The sequence below is a fragment of the Muntiacus reevesi genome, chromosome 16 (genome assembly GCF_963930625.1).
Source record: "Muntiacus reevesi chromosome 16, mMunRee1.1, whole genome shotgun sequence".
NCBI classification, from domain to species: domain Eukaryota; kingdom Metazoa; phylum Chordata; class Mammalia; order Artiodactyla; family Cervidae; genus Muntiacus; species Muntiacus reevesi.
In genome coordinates this window covers 6,649,413-6,672,466 of record NC_089264.1, presented here as the reverse complement: position 1 = coordinate 6,672,466, position 23,054 = coordinate 6,649,413, and the positions used below count along the sequence as shown (strand labels likewise).

The window sequence follows — 23,054 nt, the reverse complement described above, 5'->3', positions numbered from 1 at the left end:
ATATCAGTAAAATTTCTCATTCAATTGCTCAACTGGGTACCATATAAATTATTGAGACAGTATGTAATGATGAATTGGCATTATATTTAAATTCCAAGTATACAAATGGAGTTTTGTACATGTGAAATGTCCTATTAGTGTATATTTTTGAGTTTTCAGTTGAGTTTACTTTTGGTCAAATACAGCACAACATTGCCATGCAGAATGAGAAACTGGACGGAAGCAACTTGGAAAGTGGTCCACAGCAAGCACCATTCACTCCTCCTAACACTCCGGATCCACGAAGCCCCCCAAATCCAGAAAACATTGCACCAGGTAACTAATCCCCGTACAAGCAGAACAATAAAACTGCTGTGCACGTAAATACATGACTCAAGTCACCTGGATTCTTTAGTAAATGGTGTCTGAATGAAACAGCTTTTCACATTATGTACCTGTTTTGTAGATAAGTTCAAGACAAATGTAAAGATTAGACCTAGAGGAGTTTAGTAACACATTTACAGGAGTCTTATGTTCTTTCAGATGGCCCATAGCTTTTGTTGGCAATCGTTTATTATACTAAAAATTAAGTTTGTTTGTAATTATATTGAAATCCTATTTGTATAGAACTGTGTAGTTTATGAAATACTATTATATGTATTTATCTTTTTTAATTTAATAACATTATGACACTTATTATAATCCTCATTTTACAAATTAAGAACTTGAGGTTGTGAATAGCTAGAAGCCAACACTGACTGACTAAGAATTAAATCCAGCTTTGATACCAAATTCACAGATGTATCATATGAGTGACCTTTGTTATTTTCTGCTCTCTTATAAGGCTTTAAATGCAATCCTCTAATACTGTATATTTGTTTATTATCTTTAAAAATAAGTAAAGTGAAAGTGAAGTTGCTCAGTCATGTCCGACTCTTTGTGACCCCATGGAATATACATACAAATCCATGGAATTCTCCAGGCCAGAATCCTGCAGTGGGTAGCCTTTTCCTTCTCCAGGGGATCTTCCCAATTCAGGGATCGAACTGGGGTCTCCTGCATTGCAGGTGGATTCTTTACCAACTGAGCTATGAGGGAAGTCCAAAAAATAAGTAAATGTTTATTCAAACCAGTACATGTTATTTGAAGTATTGTTAGATTTTGAAATATTAAATCAGAAGAATTATCTGCTCTACTTAGACAATATCTTTCCAAAATAATTTAAAGCAAATACCTTTAAGTTTTTCCTCAAGAAAATTCTAATAAAATTGTAATAAAATTCTCAAATAGCTTTCAAATAGATTTTTTTTTTTTATGACAGAAGAGCAGGCAACAGGTTCTGCACATACAACATTAAGCTCATGTGGCAAAAACAAAAAGAATCTGATGGGTCTGGGTTCAACCTGTGATCTCCTCTTTTTTTTTTTGTTAACATGACTTTTAATATGACTGTATACATGGACAACTGAAAATAGGAAAAAAAACTCCTAATTAATGGTTCAACATACTACAGCTGTTACTAAAGACAGTATGGTGGGATTTTAAGAAAATAGTCCAGTAAATGAACCATCCTTAAATGAATTTAAATTCATCAAGCCCTCTTTTAATAAAAACACACTGTAGTGGCAGAACTTTATTCTTTTTTTCAACACTCCATAATAAAAACAGGAGTTCCCTCAGTTTTCTCCCTCCTTTAGTATTTAGTTGCTAGTAGTCTCTCAAATGGTAAAATTAAGTGAATTTATATTATCAAATGAAAGCGAAAGTTTGTACAGCCAAGCTCAGAAGCAAAAGTGAAGAAGGACGAAGGGTAAAAGCTGATGGATGCCATGCAGAACAGGGACCTTCATGGCAGTGTCCTGGGTACCAAACACAGTCAACATTCCATCATTTTTTCATTGCTCTTAAATGAGCAAAATAAAATTATTCTTTTTATTTAAAGAAATAATAAATCTTTATCCTGTCCCCCCATAATTTGTGATTAGGTAAGGCAAAAGTAAGTCCCATCACCACTGCGGACAGCAGCAATAAAGCTGCTGGATCTTTCATCCATGCCCACTTTACTACTGTGCTGAGAATGAAAATAAATCTCTGAGTCTGTTTCTTCAATCTGTAAAATAAAGAAAATAAATCTCACTGCACATGGTTGTTGTGAAAATTAAATGTAAGAATGTGAGTATAGTCCCTAATATACAATAAAATACTGAGTTAAAGTTCATCCTTTCCTTACCCATCTTTATATACTTAATACATAACAGAGTATATATATTTCCTTTAAGCTCCAACCACTATACTGCAACCTTCTGCTACCTAATGTATGGAATGATAAGGTTTTTTAATAGGAAAGGGAAGACATATAGAAAAGTTTATGTTGATTCAATCTGGTACTTCCATTACTAAGTTAAAATTTTTATTACGGATCAATAACCATTGATTACTATGAATCAATGGTGTGATCACTTACCTAGAGCCAGGCATCCTGGAGTGTGAAGTCAAGTGGGCATTAGGAAGCATCACTATGATCAAAGCTACTAGAGGTGATGGAATTCCAGCTGACCTATTTCAAATTCTAAAAGATGAAGCAGTTAGGTGCTGCACTCAATATGCCAGTAAATTTGGAAAACTCAGCAGTGGCTACAGGGTTGGAAAAGGTCAGTTTTCATTCCATTCCCAAAAAAAGGTAATGCCAAAGAATGTTCAAACTCCCTCACAATTGCACATTTTACATGCTAGCCAAGTAATGCTCAAAATTCTTCAAGTTCAGCTTCAATAGTACATGAACCAAGAACTTCCAGATGGTCAAGTTGGATTTAGAAAAGGCAGAGGAACCAGAGATCAAATTGCCAACATTTGCTGGATCATAGAAAAAAACAAGAGAATTCTAGAAAAACATCTACTTCTGCTCCATTGACTACTCTAAAACCTTTGACTGTGTGGATCACAACAAACTGTGTAAGATTCTCAAAGAGATGGTAATATCAGATCCCCTTACCTGCCTCCTGAGAAATCTGTATGATGGTCAAGAAGCAACAGTTAGAAATGGACATGGAACAACAGACTGGTTCCAAATTGGGAAAGGAGTACATCAAGGCTGTATACTGTCACTCTGCCTATTTAACTTCTAGGCAGAGTACATCATGAGAAATGCTAGGCTGGATGAAGCACAAGCCGGAAGTAAGACTGCCAGGATAAATATCAATAACCTCTGATATGCAGATAACATCACCCTTATGTCAGAAAGCAAAGAGGAACTAAACAGCCTCCTGGTGAAGGTGAAAGAGAAGAGTGAAAAAGCTGGCTTAAAACTCAACATTAAAAAACTAAGATCATGGCATCCAGTCCCATCACTTCATGGCAAATTAAAGGGGAAACAGTGGAAACAGTTGGCTGAGTTTATTTTCTTGGGCTCCAAAATCATTGCAGATGGTGAAAATGACTGCAGCCATGGAATTAAAAGATGCTTACTCCTTGAAAGAAAAGTTATGACCAACCTAGACAGGATATTAAAAAAGAGAGACATTACTTTGCTGACAAAGGTCTATCTAGTCAAGGCTATCGCTTTTTCAGTAGTCATGTATGGATGTGAGAGTTGGACCATAAAGAAGGCTGGGTGCTGAAAAATTGATGCTTTGGAACTGTTTTGTTGAAGACTCTTGAGAGTCCCTTGGGCTGCAAGGAGATCCAGCCAGTCCCTCCTCAAAGAAATCAATCCTGAATATTCATTGGAAGGACTGATGCTGAAGCTGAATCTCCAATACCTTGGCCACCTGATGCAAAGGACTGACTCACTGCAAAAGACCCTGATGCTGGGAAAGATTGAAGGCAGGAGGAGAAGGGGACAACAGAGGATGAGATGGTTGGATGGCATCACCAACTTGATGGACATGATGAGCAAGCTCCAGGAGCTGGTGATGGACAGGGAAGCCTGGCGTGCTGCAGTCCGTGGGGTCACAAAGAGTCGGACATGACTAAGCAACTAAACTGATTATAAACTATGAAATTTCAAAAAGAATAAAAAAGTTCTACCCTCAAGGAATTCATAGACAGGGACACAGGACAAATGTCCATGCTATATTTGTAGTCTGATTTTCTCTCTGCCATACAAACTTCAATATCATATCTATATTTTATTTACTACCAGGAACAATCTATGTGTATTTATACATAAACACATACATATATACAAATATATATATATATATACAGAGAGAGAGAGAGAGAGAGAGAGAGAGAGGAATTTTGGAAGTATAAATTCATATAGCTACTTAAAGTTTAAATATTCAATTATTAAATATTAGGGAATGCCTGTAATATAGACTAAGAAAAGGGAGAGTTTCAAGGTTATCAGATGGCTTGTAATGAAGCAAGAGTAATGGGTCCTTCCTTCTTGGTTGATGAGTTGAAAAGTACAACAAATTCAGAATACAAACTATAGATTATTTGAATTTAGCAAAGGTTACTGTGAAAGCCCAGGCAAGAAATGCACAGGGCCTGAACCAGGTATGGAAATAGAAGGAAAAAGAGAATTGGCTAGAACAGTTACTTCCCAGTGTTCTGTTTGTAAATCACTTCTATTAAATGTGTAAGCCGTATCTGAGACGTCTTGTCTCTGGAGGGAAGAATTCATTATCAACATTTTAAGTAGGTGCCCATGGTGATTCAGAAACTGCAAAGTTGAGAAGCCTATTTAAGAAATCCTTAAGTATAGCTGGTAATACTTAGTGATTTGTTGTGGGAATGAAAGATTGTTTAGGACAGTGCTTCTGTCTTAGACATCTAAGAATAGTGATAACATTTGCTAAGATGATCAACATACAGAAAGAAGCAGAATGTATCAGAAAACGGCTGCATGTAGGTCTAAACAGATTATAAAGGGTGTCAGGGGAATAGTAATTTGGATGAATGTAACAGGTGGCTGAATAGAAGGGCATCAAGATAAAAAACAAACCTTGGAATCACCAATATGTTCAGTTCAGTTCAGTCGCTCAGTCATGTCTGACTCTTTGCAATCCCATGAACTGCAGCACGCCAGGCCTCCCTGTCCATCACCAACTCCTGGAGTTTACTCAAACCCATGTCCATTAAGTCAGTGATGCCATCCAACCATCTCATCCTCTGTTGCCCCTTCTCCTCCTGCCCCCAATCCCTCCCAGCATCAGGGTCTTTTCCAATGAGTCAGCTCTTTGCATGAGGTGGCCAAAGTACTGGAATTTCAGCTTCAGCATCAGTCCTTCCAATGAACACCCAGGACTGATCTCCCTTAGGATGGATTGGTTGGATCTCTTCGTAGGTCACAATTAAAGCCAAATATTTAAGTTAAACTTCCTAAGCAGAGTAAAGCAGCCTACTGAAGAGACTGCCATTTGATACTGGAGACAGTCAGAAGAAAATTAAATTACTACAAGCAAATAGCTGCCTATTGGCGGAATTATCAAGAGTTTTTGGAAAAGAGAAACTAATTTTTAGTGTATAGAAAGGACAGGCATGGTTTAACACAATAAAATAGAAAACATTTTAAAGAAGGAAAAGAACCATCACAGAAACCTAAAAGTAGGAGTGACTGCATAGTAGAGGTTTTGATATGGTAGAGAGAGAATTATTTAAAAGATATAACTAGGCAGTAAGGTAGCATAGCTGGAAAGTAAACAGTTCTGCATTTGAAGACCTGAAGAATGTCACTTAATGTATGTGAAAATGGTTTCACATTTATGCCAGGAATTGTGTGATTTTTAAATGATACTTAGAGAAGAATAAATTGCGGAGGTAAGACTGGAAGCAGAAAAGTCAGGCTAGAAATCCTCAGGAAAGAAGTAAACAAAGGATAGACATATCAGGGAATAAGAAGGGCCTGATGAAGACAGTGCAGAGAAGCTACTTCACCATTTTGAAGCTTGAACATTCTACAGGCCACTCAGCAATTTCAGGCTTCCCTGATGGCTCAGAAGGTAATGAATCCATCTGCAATGTGAGAGATCTGGGTTCGATCCCTGGGTTGGGAAGATTCCCCTGGAGAAGGGAATGGCTACCCACTCCAGTATTCTTGAGACTTCCCTGACAATCTAGTGGTTAAGACTCTGCACTTCCAAAGCAGCAGGTGCTGGTTTGATCCCTGGTCAGGGACTAAGATCCCACACGCAAGGACAAAAAAAAAAATTGGGCTTTCCAGGTGGCACTAGCAGTAAAAAAAAAAAAAACCTGCCTGCCAATGCAGAGACATAAGGATGTGGGTTTGATCCCTGGTCATGAGATGCCCTGGAGGAAGCCATGGCAACCCACTCTAGTATTCTTGCCAAAAGAATTCCATGGACAGAGGAGTCTGGCGGGCTGAGGTACAAAGAGTCGGACACAACTTGAAGCAACTTAGCCTCATGTAAGCTTGCAGCAATTTTAGATAGTCAACACCTGAACAATACTTATAAAGAATCAGCTCCGAGAGGAGGGAAATTCTGTCTTTATTGATATAAAGAACCCAGTTTCTAAATTAATGTAGTAACTGTGGTATATAAGGCCTAGTATAAATTAACGTAAGGTGCACAAGTAAGTTAATAGTTTCACTGAACAAATATATACTGTGATAGTCAAGGAAGAAACTAACTGTATAACTTGGTAAAATGAAATGTTAAATGCTTTCTTTTGAAAATTCCATAAAATTTAAAAGGATTTAAAAATGTCTAACACTGTCAGACTACTCTTTTCTGAGAGATCATAAAAAGAATGTATTCTTCATAAATTTACCCCTGCATGAAAAATTAAACATGGTAAAATGCTAGGTGGAATTTAGTAACTCTCAGGTACTCTGTGTTTACTTATTCTTGCAATATTTTTCCAAAGGATATTCTGGACCACTGAAGGAAATTCCTCCTGAAAGATTCAACACCACAGCTGTCCCTAAGTACTACCAGTCGCCCTGGGAACAGGCCATTAGCAATGATCCGGAGCTTTTAGAGGCTTTATATCCTAAATTTTTCAAGCCTGAAGGAAAGGCAGAATTGCCTGATTACAGGAGCTTTAACAGGTAATTCAATTACCCTCAATGGCACTTCAGCATGCAATACAAAGGCTGTTATATCACGGTATGGAGAACTGAATCCTCTGGTAGGAAAAACAAAAACAAAAAAACCTAAAAGCAATATATAATATCTCTGCCTAGCCAAAAACTCATTTTTACAGTATTACTAATATGGTACATTTTCACTGTTATAAGATCATCTCCAACATTTTAAAAAGCAATTTTAATATTGATTGCTAATGTGAAGGTTGATATTAGTTTATGTGTTGCTCCAAACAATCTTGTTAGTCACTACATAGATGACGAAGTATAAAAAATAATTTTAAGTCAGACCTGTGTTCAAAGAAATTATATTATGGGAATTACAGAGATGCACAGTTATTTTTTAGTAGAATATTCCAAATCTTTCAGTGGAATCTTTTGCTTTTCTAACTGAATAAAACTTGAAACTATTTTCAGAGATCTTAAAAATCTTACAAATAGTCTCTCACTTTGAATGCTTAACATTTCTGTTAAAAAGTTTACTTCGTGTCCAAAGGCAATAAAAAGTTAAACAAACAGGATGCAGTCTCAAATGGTGCCAAAGAAAAGAAAATTCTGCTTTTTAAACAACAATCTTTCGCTGGATAAGTGGTGGAGATGGGTGATGAAATGGACGGGAATGTTTTCATTTACAGAAGAAAATGACCCACAAATTGGGAGGGAAAAACAAAACATACTGAATGAAAAGGGAAAGCGAATGCACTAAATATCAAACTCAAATATTGGATTTCAATGGCAGAGGAACATTTCTTTCTCATTTAATTCAGAAAAGATAAATAAAAGAATAAAAGTGATTTTTGGAATTAATAAATATAAGATTAATTGACCAAATTCAGCCTAAATCTGACAATGTTCAACTCCAGCCTCTTGTATTCAATGAATAACAACCTACTGTTATACTCCCTTGGATGTGTGGCTTGTGCAACTGCAGGGGGCCCCACAATTAAAAAGATCATAGCTGATTTAAAGTTTCGCTTTAATGCTTGAAATTCCTAACAAGCTGTAAACAAAGAGTCCTGAGTTTTCATTTTGCACTGTGCCCTACAAAAGTGTTTAGGTCAGATCCCAGGCTCTAAGTTTTACCTTAAGTTCCTCTGTATTCAGGAAAATGTTCCCTTAAAGTAACTATCTTAGTCCATGATGTGTTCCCCCACACCCTGCTTATATTTCACTCTTTTCTTGTTTGTGAGTTCACTGAAATTAAGACCTACTACAATCTTTCCATCTTTGAATTAATAGCATATAGCAGAGTGTCTAGATATAATCGGGCTTCCCAGGTAGCACTAGTGGTGAAGAACCTGTCTGTCAATGCAGGAGACACAGGATATGCGGGTTTGATTCCTGGGTCAGGAAGATCCCCTGGAGGAGGAAATGACAACCCACTCTAGTATTCATGCCTGGAGAATCCTATGGACAGAGGAACCTGGCAGGCTATAGTCCACGGTGTCACAAAGAGTTGGACATGACTGAAGCAACTTAGCATACACACACGCAACTTTTTATATGAGTAAATGAATGAACCAACAAATGAACTAACTATATAGGTTTATAATGGTAAACTTCCAAAATGACAAAACATTGTCTTGGACATCTTGAACATCCAAGAATATGAAGTTTACTTATGCAGTGAGTCAAATTTGACTTTTAATGACTCTTCAATCCACTAAATCAAAGGACAAAATGTGGGACATTAAATCACTCACTTATATAACAGATGTGATTCCTCAATGTACTGCTCTACTTAGAAACGATCTCAGAAGGCCCAATGGTCCTTAAGAATTATGTCTAAGGGGTACAACATATGGTAGTATAGAAGAGCAGGCTTCAGTGAGTCTGAATACCTGGGTTTAAATTCTGATTCTATACTTTATTAGGTGGGTGACATCGGGTAAGTCATTTAACTATTTGTGTTACAGTTTCATCTATTAAAAGGGGATAGAAAGATAATCAACTCAAATATTTGTTTTGAGAATTTAATGAGACAACCATGTAAAGCCTTGGTACTCCAAGTGTGGTGAGACCAGCTGTGCTGGCATCACCTGGGAGCTGGTTAGAAATGAAGAGTCTCAGGACACACACTAGACTGACTGAATCAGCATCCATAGCTTAAAAAGACCACAAGGTGATTTCCACACTAACAGAGCAGGTGCACAGCACTTTGTGATAAATACTAGCTGTCATTATTACTGTGCCTTCTGAAGTTTAGTGACCATGAAGTATCTGACTGATAACTTAAATTCTTAAAGTTCTTTTCCTGACCAATCCCTCTCACCGCTAGAGTAATGGTTTTAGACCCTGGACATGAAAGACTATATTGATATGATTGCTGAAATGCTGCATTAGACTGAGGTTACTGCATTACTCAGTAACCTGTTGTTATCCATATTTTCCACAGCGATTTGGGGAAATATTGTAAGAGAACAGCCATCTTGAGAAAAGATGCAACAGAAAGTAAAACATACTGTTCTTCTTCAGAAAAATAAGAACAAAAAAACCTAGAACACCAGAAAATTATGGGCTAGTAAGACATGAGAGCTTCCCTGGTGGCTCAAAGAATCTTCCTGCAATACAGGAGATCCTTGTTCAGTCCCCAGCTCAGGAAGATCCCCTGCAGAACGGAATAGCTACACACTCCAGTATCCTTGCCTGAAGAATTCCATGGACAGAGGAGCCTGGCAGGCTACAGTCCATGGGATAGAAAACAGCAGACATGACTGAGTGACTGACACTTTCATTTATGGTAAAGAATTTGCCTGGAATGTGGAAGACCTGGGTTCGATCCCTAGGTTGGGAAGATCCCCTGGAGGAGGGCATGGCAATCCACTCCAGTATTCTTGCCTGGAGAATCCCCATGGACAGAGGAGCCTGGCATGCTGCAGTCCAAGGGGTTGCAATGAGTCAGATACGAGTGAGCGACTAAACACACACAGCAAGACATGAGATTCTATACCACTACTGCATTGGCCAAAACCTGCATTCTTTTCAGGTTTTTTTGTAACATCTTATGGAAACTCTAAAGAAGCGAAATTTTTGGCCAATCCAATATATGACATAGTTACGTGTGCTACAGCCATCATTGAGGTCGCCTATCTACCCTGCGGACACTGAAGATTTTATCTGGCTCTCAATCTTTTTCCCCAGGACTATCCCTGTCATCACCTTTTGGTGGCTTAAATGGTTCACTGAACTCTCAACCCTCTTAAGCCTTTGACTGTATTGCTTCAAAGGACCTCTCTCTCAATCCCATTTTGTCACTATTGACTTTCCTTCAAGTATGCCATTACCAACATCTATGCTACTGCTGCGCTTAGTCACTTCAAGTCATGTCTGACTCTGTGACCTCATGCACTGCAGCCCACCAGGCTCCTCTGTCCATGGGATTCTCCAGACAAGATCTTCCCAATCCAGGGAGCAAACCCGGGTCTCCCGCATTGCAGGCAGATTCTTTACCACTGAGCTACCAGGGAAGCCCACCAATATCTGCATCATCTTCATAATCTAAATTTCAAGCATCTCACTACCACATTTTATTTTTAATTTTTTCATTTATTATTTCAATAATGCTTCAGCTCCACACATCAAAGCCATCTCATTTTTCAAAGTCCATCATTCATTTCCTCCTTACTTTACTAGACTCCTTCAGTTCAGTTCAGTTCAGTCACTCAGTTGTGTCCGACTCTCTGTGACCCCATGAATCGCAGCACACCAGGCTTCCTGTCCATCACCAACTCCTGGAATTTACTCAAACTCATGCCCATCGAGTTGGTGATGCCATCTAGTCATCTCATCCTCTGTTGCCCCTTCTCCTCCTGCCCCCAATCCTTCCCAGCATCAGGGTCTTTTCCAGTGAGTCAACTCTTCGCATGAGGTGGCCAAAGTACTGAAGCTTCAGCTTCAGCATCAATCCTTCCAATGAACACCCAGGACTGATCTTCTTTAGGATGGACTGGTTGGATCTCCTTGAGTCCAAGGGACTCTCAAGAGTCTTCTCCAACACCACAGTTCAAAAGCATCAATTTTTCGGTGCTCAGCTTTCTTCACAATCCAACTCTCACATCCATACATGACCACTGGAAAAACCATAGCCTTGACCAGACGGACCTTTGTTGGCAAAGTAATGTCTCTGCTTTTTGATATGCTATCTAGCTTGAGTCCTTAGTCCCTATTATCATCCAGAAATTAAGATATTCAAGAAAGATCACAGGTGATTGAGCTTCAAAGAAAATCAGATCTTTTCTAGGCTTTAAAATGATCTCCACAATACTGGAGAATTTATAGTCCTGCCAATTCCATTATCCAAATGTTTATGAGGATCGTCTAGGCAAAATACATTAAACAATTACATATATTGAGCAAGATACAAAGATATATCAGAGAGAATTCCAGTCCTCTTGGAGTGCAGTCTCATAAATTAGGCAGACAGACTACTGAATATAATGAAAGATGGAAAGTGAGGTTACAGGGAGGTAAAAATAGAGCTCATGAAAACTTAGGGGAGAAACAGTTTATTTCTGGCTGTGGGAGATCAGGGAAAGCTTCAAGAATAAAATTAAATATCAAATACTTAAGTATAAATTACTTAAAGAACATACTTAAAACTTAAAGGGGATTTAGAAATGTTAGTATTGACAGTCAGAGCACTCCAGGCAGAGAAAAATGAGTGAGTAAATGCAATGACGTTGGAGAGCACAAGGAGAAGCTGCTGCTGCTAAGTCACTTCAGGCGTGTCTGACTCTGTGTGACCCCATAGACAGCAGCCCACCAGCCTCCACCGTCCCTGGGATCCTCCAAGCAAGAACACTGGAGTGTGTTGCCACTGCCTTCTCCAATGCATGACAGTGAAAAGTGAAAGTGAATTCGCTCAGTCATGTCCCACTCTTAGCAACCCATGGACTGCAGCCTACCAGGCTCCGCCATTCATGGGATTCTCCAGGCAAGAGTACTGGAGTGGGGTGCCACTGCCTTCTCTCCAACAAGGAAAGAGCAAGCAGTACATCAGTTTGACTGGAACAAAGACTACATGAAAGTGTATAGGGTAAAGCTAGCAGGATTGACCTTTCCACTACGATGTCAAAGTCATTTTTTTACACACACACATACACACACACACAACCCCCCCCAAACCTGTTCCTCCTTGCCTTCTACCAGTGAGCTACTGAAACTCTAAACCGAGGAATAATTCTTGATTTTTACATTTCCCTCACAATTTTCATCCAATTTGTCAGCACATCCTGTTGACCCTACCTGTAGAACACATCCTGAAACCACCCACTTCTTCAAGGAAAACACCTAAAATCCAAGTTGCCATCACTTCTCACCTGAATCAGTACCATATTTTCTTTTCTTTCATTCTTGTCCACCTATACTTGTTTACACAGTGAAAGGTGCCAGAGTGATCTTTATTCAAATTTTCTCAGGTTATACCACTCCTGTTTTTACTGTTCAGTCCTGTTCAGTTGCTCTGTCGTGTCCAACTCTTTGTGACCCCATAGACTGCAGCATGCCAGGATTCCCTGTCTTTCACCATCTCTTGGAGCTTGCTCAAACTCATGTCCATTGAGTCGGTGATGCCATCCAACCATCTCATCCTCTGTCGTCCCCTTCTCTTCCCACCTTCAATCTTTCCCAGCATCACTGTCTTCTTCTAATGAGTTGGTTCTTCAGATCAGGTGGCCAAAGTATTGGAGCTCAAGCTTCAGCATCAGTCCTTCCAACGAATATTCAGAACTGATTTCCTTGAGGATTGACTGATTTGATCTTCTTGCAGTCCAAGGGACTCTCAATAGTCTTCTCCAACACCACAGTTTAAAAGCATCAATTCTTTAGCGCTCAGCCTTCTTTATGGTCCAACTCTGACATCCATACATGACTACTGGAAAAAACAAAGCTTCAACTAGATGGACCTCTGTTGGCAAAGTCATGTCTCTGCTTTTAAATATGCTGTCTGGGTTGGTCATACCTTTTCTTCCAAGGAGCAAGCATCTTTTAATTTCATGGCTGCAGTCACCATCCACAGTGATTTTGTAGCCCAAGAAAATAAAGTCTGTCACTGTTTCCATTGTTTCTCCATCTATTTGCCATGAAGTGATGGGACCAGATGCCATTATCTTTGTTTTTTGTATGTTGAGTTTTAAGCCAGCATTTTTACTCTCCTCTTTCACGTTTAGCAAGAAGCTCTTTAATTCCTCTTCACTTTCTGCCATAAGGGTGGTGCCATCTGCATATCTGAGGTTATTGATATTTCTCCCAGCAATCTTGATTTGGGGTGTGCTTCATCCAGCCCGGCATTTCACATGATGTACTCTGCACAGAAGTTACATAAGCAAGATGACAGTATACAGCCTTGACATACTCCTTTCCCAATTTGGAACCAGTCTGTTGTTCCATGTCTGGTTCTAACTGTTGTTTCTTGATCTGCATACAGGTTTTGCAGGAGCCAGGTAAGGTGGTCTGGTATTCCCATCTCTTGAAGAATCTTCCACAGTTTGTTGTGTTCCATACAAAGGCTTTAGCACAGTCAATGAAGCAGAATTAGAAGTTTTTTTCTGGAATTCTCTTAATTTTTCTATGATCCAGCAAGTGTTGGCAATTTGATCTCTGGTTCCTCTGTCTTTTCTAAATCTACCTTGAACATCTGGAAGTTCACGGTTCATGTACTGTTGAAGCCTGGCTTGGAGAATTTTGAGCACTACTTTACTAGCGTGTGAGATGAGTGCAATTGTGTGGTAGTTTGAACATTCTTTGGCATTGCCTTTGGGAATGGAATGAAAACTGACCTTTTTCAGTTTTCAAAGGCTTCCCTTCACACTTAGAATGAAATCCATGTTCCTTATCGGACAAAATTCCACACAATCTACCCCTCTGTTCCCTCTCCCTTCTACCATCCCCGTCACTTACCTATCTAGCAACATAGACTTTCTTTCATTTCTGAAAAGGTCAACATTATTTCTGCCTTAGATTCTTTGCATTAGCTACTCTATCTGAAATGCTGAAGGGCTTCTGTTATATTGTCCATGGCAAACTACTGACCTTCAGATGGCAGTTTAAATGTCACCTTTCCAGAGAAGTCTTTTCTCCCTATCTAGTCATTCAGTTATGCTCTATTCTATCACCCTATTTTAAATTTCTCATAGTTCTTATTACTGAATGTTTGTCTGTATGTTTAGTGTTTTATTAAAAATTTTATTAAAAACTAAAAATTATTATTTTTATTGAATTATAGTTAATGTACATGTTTATTTTTTTATCTATCTCCTTTACTAGAAATATAAAACCTTACACTCTGACTACGTTGCTCACTGCCATATTTCCAGCATTTAGAAATGTGTCTGGCTCTGGATTAATAATTAATAGCTAAATCAAAGAAAGCTAAACTGTTATATGACATCCTGAATGCCAAGATAAAGAAGGTGAACCTTCTTCAGATTAGTAGAAGGATTTTGATGTTTTTGAGGCATAGCTAGAAAAATGTAAAGATATATTTCTTACCCTCAAAGAATTTATAATTCACAAATGACCCAAACCAAATCATATTCTGAAAAATAGAAGCTGACAATACCAAATGCTATATTATTAATAGATGCACTATAAGACTAACATAAAACAATCAGTTCTATAAGAATTTGGTTAAGAAAGGGAGTGAGGGCTTAGGGTAGTTAGGGGGAAGTTAAAATTTAAAGGCCACAGAATATATACAGGTGGAGAGGAGGCACAGAGGAAATACCTTTTTTTCTCCTCCCCCAGAGGAAATAAGCGAGTGTAACATTGTTAGCAAAGGCAGGAAGGCAAGAAATATTTGTGATGACTCAGGGTCCAGGTAACAGACTAGTTCAGTCCAAAACTAAGAGTACATACAAAATGTCTTTAAACAAATTCATTATCAAATATCTGTTTTATCATAAAGGCATGGTCCTTGAATGGAAACGCTTATTTCAGAGGTCAAAAACTGAATTCCTACTAAGAATATAACACAATAACATGCCCATAAGATCATGCATTATATTGTTTTCTATTTTCTGGCAAATAAATTTGAATATTAATGTATTCTTTTTCTTTTCACTCCTCACAGAGTTGCCACCCCATTTGGAGGTTTTGAAAAAGCATCAAAAATGGTTAAATTCAAGGTTCCAGATTTTGACCTACTACTTCTAACAGATCCCAGGTTCATGGCCTTTGCCAATCCTCTTTCTGGCAGACGGTCCTTTAATAGGACTCCGAAGGGATGGATATCTGAGCATATTCCTATAGTTATAACAACTGAACCTACAGAGGATACCACCATACCAGAATCAGAAGACCTATAAAAGAAAGTTGTATGTGCGACAAAAACCTCTGAACATAAATGTTGCTGTATAATTATTTTACTTATTGGCAAAGCCACTAACACTCTTCATTAGTAGCAATAATTTAATAACAATTTAGCAATTTTCCTTTTATGGCATTTAACTTCAGTCTCAGATCAAAATCTAATAAACAATTCAAAATCTTATTAAAAAAAAAACAAAAAACTTTTAACTCACTTGTCTTTACTCATAATCTTGTTATCACTTGGTTAAACAATCCGGTCTCCACACTGGGAAAGTCCAGAAAAGTTACTGACAACAAAGGGTTTCATCTTTGTTGCCTTTAATATAAGCTATTCCTGAATAAAGTTTTTAGATGGATCTAGAATCAAAATATAGTGCAAAATATTTAGATTAATTCAGAGTTTTATTTAAGGGATGAAAGCTATAGAAGGTGATATACAAGCATTACTGATGGAGAAAAGGGTTGGGTTCTTCTTTTCTGACAAGCTTCCATTATAAAATAACTTGTCTAGATGAAGTCTTTTTAATAGTCTTTCTTAAAATTTCAAATTTCTTAGAACTTTGAAACTGCTTTGTATTTTTCAACGTGCTTTGAATCATCAGATGACAGATGACAGTCTCCAGAGTTCAATTGGGTTATTATTGTTGTTTAGTATTAAGTCAAGGATATGGGGAGAAAATGACTCAAAGAACGTCATACTATTGTAGTTTTCATGACCAAGGTATATTTGGAATTCAAGTTCTACAAACCCTAATGTGTGTTGTTTAGGTTCAACTTTATGAATACATTTTTAGAAGAGTAATAACAAGATACCTGCTAATAGACATATAAATAAGTGTATGTATATGAGGGAGAGAGAAAGTGTATAATTTGAACTGGCAGCTTTCTCTGCTGAATCTTTAAATTCTGCTCAAATCCTTAAGCTCTAGGGAGTATATGCTATAAAACAAAAACAAGAAATGGAAGAAGACAAGAGCATTTGAAAGTAATACAGCACATTTCCTTCATAAATATATGAAAATATTGGTATAAAAGACTCAAATTAATATAAAGTTATAGGTATATTTTAAAATATGATTGAATATACAACATGGAGTTGGAAAGAAATAAATACCAATTTTTCCCATTTCAATTCAGTTAAAAGTTCTGCGATAGATGCTTAAATCAGAGAAGAAATGTCTCATACACAGAAAACTACCTACCAGATTTAAGTTCAGGAGACTGGAAGAAGGAAAGTGCACAACAGAGTAATAAAAATGCCATGTAGCAACATCACATATTTATAAAAGAATCTGTATGTAATGCTGAAATTGGTGGTTGTTTTGATGATCATCAATCTTGAAAGCAGAGGAATTTTTAAAAAAAATATGCTTATGAAAAATGCCATCTCTAGAAAGGAACAATATCACTATATCTTATTTATATATATTATCATTGTAGGGAATTTGTTTCATTTAAAATATATCTTTAAGATATTTTAATTTTATTTATGTTTTGGTGTTTACTCATTTATTTTTACTTAATTAATTTTTTTTTTTTTTTTGCCATACCAAGTGGGCTTGTGGGATCTTAACTCTCTGACCAGAGATTGAAACTGGGCCCTTGGCAGAGAAAGCATAGATTCCTAACCATTGGACTGCCAGGCAATTCCCCCGTTTACCTGTTTTAAAATAACAATGTTGGCATCTGTAATAAACTCTAGATATCAGAGAACCTTCATGCCTTTTTTTGTCTAATCCTTTAAAAAAGAAAAAGTCATATTGTATTATGTATTTTGAAGAAATGGTTTAGTTCTTTATTAGCAATTCAAAATGCTACTATTTTTCATTACACTGAATTTTTATTATATTATTGTAATTATCTCAAAATAGTTAAGCTCCCTGCTCGGTGTCACCACTCCGTCAACCATCAAAAGGGGATCAGCAATTAAATATGTTAGCTATAGAAGAGTATTCTCCATTTCATAAAGGAAAATCTTAAAATTTTTAAGTATTTTTTTTAATTGGTTAGAAAATAATGGAATAACCCTCTGCTCACTATTGTATTTCTTCCTTTCCTGGAAGTGTCTATTAATTCTAATTCAGCTGTCTGACACCTTTAGAAATGCCAAATTTCACACTCTGGTTGCTACACAATTAGAATTTGAAAGGAATTTTGAATGGGTTTTTCACTGACCTGAAATGCAGCTAAATCTTTCTAAATCTGAAGAAATATGACAGCCTTTTCAGAACAGAGAAAGACTGTGGCATTTTTCTCCACCCACATTTGTACATATGGAAAATGAAACAGAAGATAAAAAAAGTTAAAAGAAAAAGTAAATGAATAAAAATAACATTTGCTGATGGACTACTAAGTGCCAGGCACTATACTCACTACTTAACAGTGTAGTGAATATTTTGAAAAAAGCCTAATAAAGGCTACTTAATGTGTATTTTAAAATATATTTATTTATTTTGGCTGTACCATACCACACAGCTTTGCAGGATCTTAGTTCCCCAAGTAGGGACTTAAGCCAACCCACTGCAGTGAAAGCACCATGTACTAACCACTGGACTGCTAGGGAATTTCCTGTATTTTTAACATCATTTTATTTTCGTGATTATCCTGTGAGAACTGTATTATAAATAATCTCCATTTTGTGTTAGAAAAGTGAGCCTCGGGGAACTAGAGTGACTAGCTTAATACTAGCTCCAAAGTAGAAGAACTTGGGTGAGTCTGAATCTAAAACATATGCTCTAAGAACTCATAGTTCATAACTTCTCCTTCAGAAATAACTTCAACCTCAAAATTATTTTATTACTAGACAAAATAATAAAAAATCTCCATCATATTAATATTAACTTTGGGGAAATATACCTATAAATTGAGTAATTTTAGAGTCATCCATTAACGTCATTCAGGCACTCATAATCATAAAAAGCTAAACTTTTCGGATTTTCAAACAAGCAATATGCATGGTTAATTATGAAATTTTTTTTTTTAGTTGTGCCCAACTCTCTTTTGTAATTCCATGGACTGTACCATGTAATCTTTTTTTTCCCCTCTCCCCCATAAGGGCAAAGAAGGGAGAAAAAAGAGGACATAAAGAGGATAGAAATACAAAACACTAATACCCATAAGGCTGAATGAAACCTAGTGTAATAACACACCAAACACATTCATTTAAATGAAAATATTTTCTACTTTTCAAAACTTTAGAAGAATTTGTATTATACTGTTCAACAGACTTTTGGGTCATAAAATTATATCTATTTCATTTAGCCAATTTCTTGTTGATCAGCTGGTCAGCTGCTTTCTGGATAATACTAGAGCTACATTAACAACTAGACCAGTGGTTCATCTTTGGCTTTTAACTCGTCACTCCCTTCAATCATTTCTCAAGGCGAATACTTTCCATTTCTTAACTCAATATTTGAAAGGACTTGATAATTTAAAGTAACTAATTATTGGTTATTACAAAATCAAGGCAAATATGGAAAATAATTTTTAGTCAAAATGATCATTACTGCATCCACTTAAAGTTTCACATTTTCTAAATAGGCTCATTTACAAATGTTTTAGCAGCTTGGAAATGGAGAGAGTCAATTACTTTCACAAAGGCTGATGTGGAGCAAAATGTCCAGTCAGTGAGAATGAAAAGTACATCCTGAACTTTCCAAATCAGGGCACAGCTGTACCAGCAGACTTATTAATTCTGGAATTTCCTCACTCTGCTGCTTATGCAAGATAAAACTTACATGACATCATTGCAGTTTCTCAGCCACAACTGTTTTTTATTAAGTTTAGCTAAGTATTGCTCTGAATGCCCCTTTTCTTATGAAAAATACTTTTGACCTCCACGTGCTCTATGTTGTAGGAAGAAGGGCAGTTTACTTTCTATGAAAGGTGGAAGAGTGCCAGGCTTTTGCCAAAAGAACAAGCAAGGGGAATCTATTTCAAACTAACTGATCAAAGCACTTCACAAACACACAAAAGGATTTTTAGAAGATTATAATGCTTTAAAAAGTTTAACTTTTCAGAGGTAAGAAAACAAAATTGTAAAATTGTATAAGAATTTCAATAGCTGAAGATGATGTATTATTAGATAAGTAAAAAGGTGTGTCCCTATTTAAATTCCTTAAATGAAAGAACTAGAATTCAACTCAGGATACAAACCTCCCCTGACTTCTCTATAATGTGATTTCAACAGGAAGATTTGGTGCATATGGGCAAAGAGCAGCTGGCGGGGGAGCTATTTCTAAGAGGTTATAGTTCAGATTCAAAATGAATGTGCTTATTACTCTGGATTGTGTAATATTTTGAAACACATTTCAACAACAACTTAGGCAGTATAGGAGATGGAGACAGTTCAGGAAACAGAACCGGAAAAAGTCAGAAAGAAAAAAGGTAAATTCTGCTGATTTGGTACAGAAGAATTGGTATAGAAGTTGCAGCACTAGTAAAATAAATCTAAAAGAACAGGGGGAAGAAAGGAATGCCAGAATGAGGTAGGCTGAAAAGAATTAATTGCATTATTCTATGGTTTCTAGAGCTTTCTCCTCACTCGTTCTGAAGTATTTCGTTCTACGTATATCAATTGTCTAATATGAACTGTCACCTAAATAGATACTCTCATACGTTTTCTTTATCATCACTTACTTATAAACTGCATATAAAAAAGCAGTTGCATTTAAATGTGCCAGCTATTTGCCGATTTATCACTAATTAATAATATAATCTCAAGCAATTTACTTTACTCTGGAATTTTCTCCAACTATTTCTGTTTCACAGGCCACTTCCGCCTAAGACCTTCCCTGACCGCCCTCACTTAAGAGAGCACACATACAACCCCTTACTGTGCTTTTGGTTTTCTGTACAACCCTTGTTACTTCCTAACATAATGTATTAGTCTGGGTCCTCTGAGAAGCAGAAGCCAAGATGCAGTTAAATCTGTAACAACTGTATTAGGAAAATGGGGAGACAGGTCAAAGAAAGGCTGGGAGAGATCCAAGGGATCTCGGGCGGAACTGTACGGATATGTTCTAGACTGCCTGACAGTCCAGGGAAAATTCAGCAAGGTTGTTGGAAGATCTGCGAGCCAACATCATCTGCAGGAGAGGTCGAGTGTTTCTCAGCAGCATGTCTGCCTTAGCGTCACTGTCATGGTTACTCACGGGCTGGGAGCAGACTGTGAAAGGCAGACTCAGCACTAATGCAGTGATGGAAGTCAGAGTAAGGAGAGCTGGGGCCCTCAGTCAGCTACGTTGTTTAAGACCTGCAAGTTGTAGCCGCCACACACAATATATTTACTCCTTTATTATTTATCTCACCCACTGGAATGAATGCTCTCTGAGGATAGAGACTGCCTTTTTTGTTAGCTGCTGTATCCTCTATGCCTGATATATAGTGAAGAACAATAAATTTTTTAAATAAATAAATTCATCCTAATTATGGGGATAATTAGCTATTATTAGTAACAAAAAATTATCAAGACCACACAGTAAGAAAGCAAAGACATTTAGAATGAAATTAGATTAGGTTACACTGGAACTGCTTTGGGATAAATATATTTGACCCTGATTTAGAACTAAAATATGTTGGAGCAGTGAGTATATTAAACACACGTATAATCAGAAACACTAACATGGCCTGACTATTTTTTAGGATAAGCATTAATGCCAACTCTGCTCTCAGACTCAAAATTTCAGTTAGCGTAGACTTTTTAGGATCTTGTTAAAACAGTGCAGTTTCTTGTGAGCATTCACATACTTTGTAGGTCACTTGAGAATTAAAAAAAATCAATATGATGGATATTTCTCTCGATCAGTATACCCTACCTCTTTTAGAAAATACATTATACAACCAGAAAGGAGTTCCCAAGGACAGATGGCTACATAATCCTTCATTTTTTAAAAAAAACTAAAATGACTTTTCATTCATGCACCTGCTAGGAATATTTCAAATTATCAAGTATGTAGCCCCTGAATTCTCATGTTTTGGTGCAGTCATCTCTGTAGTACAATGAAAAAAAACATTCACCCCAAAGTCCTTTCTCTGGGGAGTTTCCACGTTGTTTAAAGAATTGAGACATCTGAGAGTCATAAACAGGGAAAGGAGCTGATTCCTCTACGTGCTGATGCTAACATAATGGAAAACTTACCTAAATATAACCAACCTGAAATAACTGTTTCTTCTTTTCCAACTTACCTTGAAAAAACAGGACTACTTTCCAAGCTTAACTTTAAACTCAGTACCTAATATCTATTTTACCTTTCTTCTACCTGGATGGAAAACTAGAGCTAATTTTCATTAGCCTATTTGCCTCAGGTTGCATGTCTCCTGGGCAAGGCTGTCTTCTGGGTCAGCTGAGCACTCTAGGCTCAGCTGCTATTTCAGAACATAAAGTCAAATGCAAACAGGACCACACTTATTCAAGAAACATTCTATACTTCTGATACATAGAAAGGGATGTGGATATAATTTATGATTATTACAATAAGTTTCCCCAAAAACTCATCAAAATATATTAAAGAGACATTAAACTTAAAATACTATAGACAAGGTGCATGGCACCCCTAAAATCAATATGTTGAAATCCTACTCCCATATGATTAGTATTAGGAGGTGGAGACTTTAGGAGGTAATTAAATGATAAGCGTGTAGTGCTCATGAATGGGATTAGTACCTTATAAAAGAGACTCCACAAAGCTCTCTTGCCCATTTTCCCCTGTGAGTACAGAGAGAAGATGGCCAAATACAAATCAGGAAGTAGATTCATACCAGACACCAATCTGTCAGCACCTTGCCCTTGGATGTCCCAGCTTCTAGAACTACGGGAAATAAATTTCTGTTGTCTATAACGCACTCAATCTATGTTATTGTAGCCTGAACAGACTAAGATGCATAGCAACACAGAAAAATTATCATGTTTTCAGATGCATTTATATATAATATTAATTATGGCTAATGATCATAATTATCAGAATGCATTAGACTATGCTGCTTATACAAATCCATACACTGATGTTTATTTAAGTGTCCTCTTATGAATCCAAAAGGATATTAATATATAGATAATTAGAATAATCAAAACAGTTATTCTTTTACCAAATACAAGGCACTAGTACTGTTACTAGCATAATACTAACTCTCTTTGGTTTATTTGTATTTTTTTTTTTTTTTCTGAATTTGACCTTCTTCTCTCTTTGGTTTAAATAAACAATCATTTAACCAATAAATAAACAAGAACCACAGAACTTTAGAATTAGCCTCTATCTTGAAATATTTTATATCAATTCCCTCATTTAAGGAACAGAAGCTTAGATCAGAGAAGAAACTGACATTGTCTCACATTGCATGCCTAAAATTAGAACCCAAGGGTTCTGCTTCTGATCTTTTAATAACACTACTCCCACTATCTTATTCCCTCTCCTATCTCAGTGGAGAACACAATCATCCAGACCATGGGCACAATCAACACACTTTCTGGTGACATAACATCCTGTACATGATTTCATATTTATCTGTATATATATAAATATAGCCTTATATATATATATAATTTGTATACCTTATTTATTAGCCACAAATAAATAAAACTGTGACTCAGGATAATGTCAGTAAAATGTAGAAACAGAGAGTAAAGTTTTTTTTGAAAAACAATTGTTAAAAAATTTTACTTTAAACAGTAAAAAAAAAAGTTAATATGACAATATTAAAACAAAATGAATATTCTTCC

General features: G+C 36.8%; 1 protein-coding gene across 3 annotated transcripts in view; it reads left to right on the top strand.

The window, feature by feature from the left end:
- The window catches only part of MYOZ2 (myozenin 2), a 39,719-nt gene extending 22,669 nt beyond the window's left edge, over window positions 1-17,050 (top strand). For all 3 annotated transcript variants that reach the window (XM_065907634.1, XM_065907632.1, XM_065907633.1), the window contains 3 exons: window positions 186-315; window positions 6,811-6,994; window positions 15,099-17,050. In XM_065907634.1, the coding sequence (XP_065763706.1) occupies window positions 186-315; window positions 6,811-6,994; window positions 15,099-15,333 (549 nt within the window). In that variant the 3' untranslated portion in view covers window positions 15,334-17,050. The remainder of the gene's footprint in view (window positions 1-185; window positions 316-6,810; window positions 6,995-15,098) is intronic.
- The last annotated feature ends 6,004 nt before the right edge of the window (window positions 17,051-23,054 follow it).